This window comes from Terrapene carolina, unplaced genomic scaffold (assembly GCF_002925995.2).
Source record: "Terrapene carolina triunguis isolate 2854851 unplaced genomic scaffold, T_m_triunguis-2.0 Scaffold62, whole genome shotgun sequence".
NCBI classification, from domain to species: Eukaryota; Metazoa; Chordata; order Testudines; family Emydidae; genus Terrapene; species Terrapene triunguis.
The window spans coordinates 2,901,977-2,910,059 of NW_020664413.1; the positions used below are offsets into that span (position 1 = coordinate 2,901,977).

General features: G+C 51.8%; 1 protein-coding gene across 1 annotated transcript in view; it reads right to left on the reverse strand.

Annotated features, from left to right (window-relative positions):
* The window catches only part of IGFBP2 (insulin like growth factor binding protein 2), a 101,096-nt gene extending 100,617 nt beyond the window's left edge, over positions 1–479 (reverse strand). The window contains exon 1 of the mRNA XM_026647378.2: positions 97–479. Coding sequence (XP_026503163.1) covers positions 97–478 — 382 coding nt within the window. The 5' untranslated portion in view covers position 479. The remainder of the gene's footprint in view (positions 1–96) is intronic.
* Between the last annotated feature and the right edge of the window lie 7,604 nt (positions 480–8,083).

Genomic DNA, 8,083 nt, shown 5'->3' on the forward strand with positions numbered 1-8,083 from the left:
GGCTCCCCTCACCTGCGGACCCCCCCGCTGTCCCGCCCCCCCGGCTCCCCTCACCTGCGGACCCCCCCGCTGTCCCGCCCCCCCGGCTCCCCTCACCTGCGCCCGGCTCGGCGCTGGCCCCGTACTCGGCGGCGTCCCGTCTCCGGGCGCAGGTGCCCTGGCCCTGCACTAGCGCCTGCAGCGGCAGCTCGGCGCCGGGGTGCGGGTAGCAGCGGAGCCCGGCGGCGCAGCGCGGCGTGTACACCCCGCACGACTGGTTCTCCAGGCGGGCGCAGACCGGGCAGCAGCCGCAGCCGGGCTCCCGCACCAGCTCGGGGCAGGCGGCGGCCGGGGCGCAGGCGGCCAGGCGCTCGGCGCTGCAGGGCGGGCAGCGGAACAGCACCTCGGGCAGCGCCGGCCGCGCCAGCGCCGCCGCCAGCAGCAGCAGCCGGAGCCAGGCGGCCGGAGCCGGGCGGCAGCGACCGACCCGCGGCAGCATCGTCGCGGGAGTGCGGGGCGGCGAGCGGGCGGGCAGGTGGAAGCCTCCTCCCGGCCCCCCGGGGAGCCGGCAGCCGCCGGGTCCTAGAGCCGCCCCTTCCGCCCACCCGGCCCCCGCCTCCGCCTCCGCCTCAGCGCGGGGAGCGGGCTGCCCCCTCCAGCCCAGTGCCGGGGGGGATCGGGGCCTGCCCCCCTCCCGCCCCGCGCCGGGGGGGCCGGGGGCGGCCCCCCCCCCCCCCCCCCACACACACACACACTGCTGGGTGCCAGGTTAGGGGGCTGCCCTCCCACAGTGCCGGGTTAGGGGGCTGCTCAAGTCCTGTGCCAAGGAATCTGGCTGGTGTTTGCTTCCATGTCCGCCAAGCCACTGGCGTTTTGAAGCGTGAATATGATTGAGATCAAGGGCTGCCCCGTCTGCGTGCCAGCTGAGATATGCCCAGCATGCGTACTCCGTGTGCAAGAAGCAAACTGACAGCGGGGACAGGCAGAGTTGAAAGAAACCAGGCACTTGGTGTCTAGATCCCAGCTATGGAAGGACTGAAAGAAGCTACTAAAGGAGGAGGCAGAATCAGTTTGAGGCTGAAACACACATGAGAAACCTCAGCACCCCTCTGTTTCCCGAAGAAACCCCTGGAAGGTGAATTTCCACACCCATTATTAATAGCACTTTCTATCCAAGCGCCTCACTACACCTCTGAGATGTAGGGAAGTGCTATCCTAATTGTATAGAGGTGGAAACTAAGGCACAGAGAAGTTAAGTGACTTCCTCAAGGGCACATCCCAAGTCTTTTGCAGAGCCAAGAATATAAACCTGATCTTCTACTTCCCAGGTTTCTGGCTTAACCACAAAACCATGCTTCCTCCCTAGTCCATAAGAAGCATTCATTGCTGTTAAATATCACTGGTCTTAAATAAGTTTCTGGAGAGATGTTCCAATTCAGCAAGTCTTGATTAAGGGAGGTATATTCTCTATATCTACTCCCTACTTTGCATGAGTCCCTAAGTGTTTGTAATGCACTTAATGATTCTCAGATGGAGGGTGCAACAAGAAAGGCATAGTTGTATCCAGATGAAACTGGAAGCGCCAAACCACATGACCAAACCCCTCTGCTTGTGAGATTTCCCAGATTCCAGAGATTCATAGAGGCATCCAGATATTGATGCTTAAGGAACCAAACCTCCAAACCTTTGGAGGTTGACCCAATCACTACTCCTGATGAGTACCCAGCAGATCTAATAATACCTATTTCTTATATAGTGCTTTTCATCAGTAGATCTCAAAGTGCTTCACAATCTTTGATGGATTTATCCTCACAACACCCCTGTGAGATAGGGAAGTATTAGTATCACCATTGTACATATAGGGATCTGAGGCACACAAAAGCCAATTTACTTGCCCGATCTCATATTGGGAATCTGTGGCAGAGCAGAATTCTGGTCTCCCAAGTTCTAGGCTTGTGCCCTAACCATTGGACAATCCTTCTCGCTACTCCAAGAAAAGTCAATGCCCTGCAATAGGGGAGCCAATTGTAAGTTCAGCCAGATAAAAGAAAAGTTAGTGAGAGAAGGCTTGAGAACTGCAGTTATTTTATTACTACACCTCTAGCCCGATATAACGCGACCTGATATAACACAAATTCGGATATAATGCAGTAAAGCAGCGCACCGGGGCGGGGCGGGGGGGAGGCTGCGTGCTCCAGCGGATCAAAGCAAATTTGATATAACGCACTTTCACCTATAACGCGGTAAGATTTTTTGGCTCCTGAGGACAGCGTTATATCAGGGTAGAGGTGTATTTCTATTGCAGTAGCTACAGTAACTCCTCATTTAATGTTGTAGTTATGTTCCTGAAAAATGCTACTTTAAGCAAAACAATATTAAGCGAATCCAATTTCCAAAAAAGAATAAAATTAAAGGGGGGGGGGGGTTAGGTTCCAGGGAATTTTTTTTTGCCAGACAAAAGGCTATATATATACACATACACACACACACACATATACACAGTATAAGTTTTAAACAATTTAATACTGTACACAGCAATGATGAAAGGCTGAGGGAACTGGGATTGTTTAGTCTGCAGAAGAAAAGAATGAGGGGGGATTTGATAGCTGCTTTCAACTACCTGAAAGGGGGTTCCAAAGAGGATGGATCTAGGCTGTTCTCAGTGGTACCAGATGACAGAACAAGGAGTAATGGTCTCAAGTTGCAGTGGGGGAGGTTTAGGTTGGATATTAGGAAACACTATTTCACTAGGAGGGTGGTGAAGCACTGGAATGGGTTACCTAGGGAGGGGGTGGAATCTCCTTCCTTAGAGGTTTTTAAGGTCAAGCTTGACAAAGCCCTGGCTGGGATGATTTAGTTGGGAATTGGTCCTGCTTTGAGCAGGGGGCTGGACTAGATGACCTCCTGAGATCCCTTCCAACCCTGATATTCTATGATTCTATGATTGTGAAGCTTAGTTGAGGTGGTGAAGTCAGAGGGTGGAAGAGGGTGGGATATATATTGCTAAATGATGAACTAGCACTCAGCTGAGCCCTCAAGGGTTAACACATTGTTGTTAATGTAGCCTCACACTCTACAAGGCAGCAGGAAAGGAGGGAGGGGAGACAGCATGGCAGAGAGAGACAGAGACACACACCGTGTGTGTGTGAGACAGAGACACACATTGCCCCTTTAAGTACGCTGACCCCACTCTAAGTACATTGCCTTTTTCAGTAGATCAGCAAGCTGAGATAGCTGCGGCTGCCAGCAAGCTCCATCGGTCCTGAGCCTGTCCTGTCCCCCACCCCAGGGCCGGCTTTAGGAACTGCGGGGCCTGATTCGAATACCCGATGGTGGTCCGGGTCTTTGGCGGCACTTCAGCGGTGGGGGGTCCTTCACTCGGCTCCGGGTCTTCCGTGGCACTGAAGGACCCCCCCGCCGCCGAAGTGCCGCCAAAGACCCGGAGCGGACCCCCGCCGCAGAAGACCCAGAGTGGGGCCCTCTTAGGCGTGGGGCCCGATTCTGGGGAATCGGGGGAATCGGCCTAAAGCCAGCCCTGCCCCGCCCCATTCTCTGTGGAGATAAGGTACGGGGGGACAGGAGCGTGTGGAGGGGGACACCCTGACATTAGCACCCCTCTTCCCCCCCCCCCAGCAAGCAGGAGGCTCCCGGGAGCAGCTCCAAGGCAGAGGCCAGGAGCAGCACATGGCAGTGGGGGGAGGGAAAGCTGAACTACCAGGCAATTGATAGCCTGCTGGGCGGCTGCCGCACAGGGAACTTAGTAGAGCTGATGGGGGGCTGCCAGTCCACCCTGGTTCTGAACCCCCCACCAGCTCGCTCCAACGGGCTGCTCTTTCTGCAAGCAGTGGACAAAGCAGGCGGCTGCCAAACAACATTAGAAGGGAGCACTGCACAACTTTAAACGAGCATGTTCTCGAATTGATCAGCAACGAAACAACGTTCACCGGGACGACGTTAAGTGAGGCGTTACTGTACCTAGAGGCTCCACACCAGCTCAGGACCTTACGTTAGGGATGTACCCTTAAGGTCTACACAATAAAGAAAAACCTACGCCTTGCCCATGCCAGCCGACTCGGGCTTGGGCTGCGGCGCTGTTTCACTGCTGGGTGGACTTCCAGGCTTGGGCTGGAGCCTGAGCTCTGGGACCCTGGGACTCCAGCTGGCACAGGCCAGCCACAGGTGTCTAGTTGCCTTGTAGACAGAGCCTGAGTGGGTGTGTGATGGATGCCATCCTGGCACTATATCAGGGACTAAGGCCATGACTACACTACAAACTTTGGTCGATGCAAGTTACATTGGCGTAAAGTCACTGCAGTTAGCAGATCACTTATGCAGGTGGATACTTGTGTCGGCACTGCACATAGTCAACAGGAGCACTTGTGTCAATACACAGGGCGGTGCACCATGGGTAGGTATCTCAGTGTGCAACCCACACTGCCCAGGGCACTGTCTTTTGGGAAGTTTTGACAACGCATAGTAGGGCAGAAATGAGTTGTGCAGGGTTGACTGGCAGCAAGGGTTCAACTGGCCAGCGTGCAACAGCCTCCATCCATAGGCGCCAACTCCGTGGAGCACCCAAGGGGAAAAATTGGTGGGTGCTCTGCACCCACCGGCAGCTCCCCTCCCTGTCCCAGCTCCCCTCCGCCTCCCCTGAGTGCGCCACGTCCTGCTTCTCCCCCTAGCTCCCAGCTCTTGATGCTGAGAAACAGCGCTGGGAGGGAGAGAGGGGGGAGGAGCAGGAACGTGGTGCGTTCAGGGGAGGAGGCGGGGAAGAGGTGGGGCCGGGGTGGGGATTTGGGGAAGGAATCCAATAGGGGCGGAGTTGGGGTGGGGACTTTGGGGAAGGGGTTGGGATGGGGGCGGGGCAGAGGTGGAGTCAGGCCGGGGATGGGGGGGGGGGCCTCGAGCACCCACCGGTGCCGGGAAAAGTTGGCACCTATGTCTCCATCCCATAATGTTATCTATATCCCATAATTTTCACACCTTTTTTTAAAATCCCACAAACCCACATGGCTCTCCTTGCTGTCTGCCATTTCTTACAGAAGATTGGAGCCTGCATAGCTCTGCGCTATTGTCATGAGCATTGCGCGCACAGGATGCATGATTCTCTCGTATTTGCAGAGTCATAAGAAGAACCGAATCAGCGGGAAAGGACAGATTGCTGTGAGACATAGCAAGAACTAATTCAAGGTTGTTGGTGGCAATCATGGAGCATCTGCAGATGGCGAGCGCCATTTCTGGGCCACTGATTGGTGGGATTACATCATAATGCAGGTTTAGGATGAAGAGAAGTGGCTGCAGAACTTTCAGATGTGGAAGGCTGGGGAAACTTGCAACACACTGAGGAAACTTGCAACATCGGACTGCTACTGGTCAGTGGGAAATCATTTTGGAGCTGGAAAACCCACTGTGGGGGCCACTGTCATACAAGTGTACAGGGCCATTAATCGTCTCCAGCTACACAGGACTGTGATTTTCTGCAATGTGCAGGACATAGTGGATGGATTGCAGCAGCGGCGTTCCCAAACTGCGGTGGAGCAATAGATGGCACACACATCCCTATTTTGGCATCACACCACCTTGTTAAAGAGAACAAAAAGGGCTACTTTTCTGTGGCTATGGAAGAGCTGGTGGATCACTGGGGACACTTCATTATTGTTGGCTGGTCAGATAAGGTGCCTGATGCTCACATCTTTGAGAACACAGGATTGTTCAGAAAGCTACAAGAGGGACTTTCTTTTGTAGCCAGTTACTTAAGTTTATTGTTCATTTATTGTGTGATGTTATGATTAACTAACATGTTAAGTCATATATAATCATTGTATGCTAAATAGAGTTAAATCGTAGGATTATAGAAGTATAAGATTGATCAGTAGTTAGTGGGGATAATTAAGTATTAGGTATCTAAGTAACTAGGGCAGGGATCGGTAACCTTTGGCATGTGGCCCGCCAGGGTGCTTACCCTGGCGAGCCATGTGCCAAAGGTTGCCAATCCCTGAACTAGGGCTAAAACGCAAGGCTTACAGGCTAAGCCATACTAGGCCTTAGGCTTAAGAAATGCTTGACATAAGTAAGTGACCAAAGAATGACCTGATGCCACAAGATTATGGGCAAAGATGTGCCAACGAGTGATATTGCGAAAAATTAACAGTAAGAGTAATTTTTTGATTACAAGATACGTGGTAGTCACATTTTTCTAACACATGCCCTAACCGCAGGGTGCATTATGTGCATATATCCTAATGAGGTATAGTCAGAATCCCATTTTAAAAAGAGGGTGCCCAGATTGGGAAAAGTGAGCTCCCTTTGTGAAACTCCAGCAGGAACTATCCCTCTACTGATGATCAATTGGCAAGGCAGTCATCAGACCTCAAGAATATCATTAAGGGTGTGAGTATAACGATATTTGTAACTTGTGCATAGGTCTGTATAGAATTTCTACATGCTTGGGTAATCATAACTTAACTGTAACTTTAATAAAACTTGTAAAACAGACTAGACCTTGTACTTGTGAAATGTATGTATGGCCACTATCCTTGGTCTTTATTTCTTTGTAGGGACTCTCAACCTGAAGCAAGTAGCAGAGGTGACTTTCATTCTGTTGATCTTGAAACTGTAGTCACCAGAGCCGAACCCACAGTGGTGTAATACCACATTACAAAATTCACTTTAAATAAAATAAAAGGCTACACTTTCCCAACTGCTGGATTACCACTGGCAATGTTGAAATGCCAATAGCAATCCTTGGGGACCCAGCCTACCCCTTGTTCCCTTGGCTCATGAAGTCATACCCTGGCCAGCTTGACAGCACTAAGGAATGATTCAACTACTGGCTCAGCAGGGGCAGAATTACAGTTGAATGAGCTTTTGGTAGACTGAAGGGACGCTGACGTTGTTTACCCACAAGACTGGTCTCTGTGAAGGAAACATCCCTATGGTGTGTCCTGCATAATATCTGCTCACTGGCATGCAGGATTTCATTGAACATGTTCTCTTCTTTCTCCTCCTTGTCTGACTCAGGGATTCAGGGAATCCCTCAAGGCTGCAATGGCGGCAGCTGCAGATAAAACACACAGTGGGACCATTGTTGGTATAGGCACAACGGAAAGTGAAAGTTAAGATTCAGAACTCCTTTCCCTTGCTCCCCTAAAGTTTTAAACATGACATGCTTATTGACACTTCTGCTTCGGGGAGCTTGTGCACAGTACCACTTACAGCCCCAGCCACGGAGAATATTGCCCACCAGGGGTGAGGAAAATGAGGAGAGAATTGCTTGGTTGCATGAATCTATGAATATTGGGCAATGGAACTGAATACTGGCACCATTTTCCATAGGCGGTGGTGATTTTAGCTGATATCTTACTCCTAAGGGTAAGAAAGGCACAGAGAACACAATTGCTGCTCATGTCCTGAAGCCACCCAGGCCCGTATACTTCTAGCCTGTGTATTGCAATGGTGCCTGCCAAAGTTATTGCTGACCGGCATGGGAAAGTGGCCTACCACAGAGGAAGAAATAAGGCTGCCATCCCTAGAAACCTTTGGGAGAAGATTGCAGAGTACCTCCATGAAAGTTTCATTGAGATCTCAGGAAGATTCAAAGAACATCTCTGTGAACATAAACAAACTGCTCTGCATGGTTCCCCCCCCCACACCCAACTTACAGAGGAAGGAAAAGCAGATAGCAACGCTACTTCTGTTTGTTGTGCTGCTACCTCTTCTAGCACAAGTAAATTCATGAAAAGTCAATACTGGGTCTGGTTAAGTTGGAGATGCCATCAGTACATTATTGTAATGGGAAATACAACTACACACTTACCCGAGGTTCCTTCCCCTGCATCAGGCTCTTCCATACTTGAATTCTGGGACTGACGGGACTTCAGCGGAGTCTCAATGAGATCCTGGCTTGCAGAATAGCTGGACCCCCCTCCCCCTCCGTTGCATGTCCCCCGTCCTCCTCCTGACTGTTCACATTAGGGGCCTGTGACTCAGGCTTCTCGGCGGTATCCATGGCAGTCTATAGGGTGGTAGTGGGGTCTCCCCCAAGTATGGCATGTAGCTCTGTGTAAAAGCAGCTGGTCTTCAGCTCAGCACTGGATTAACTGTT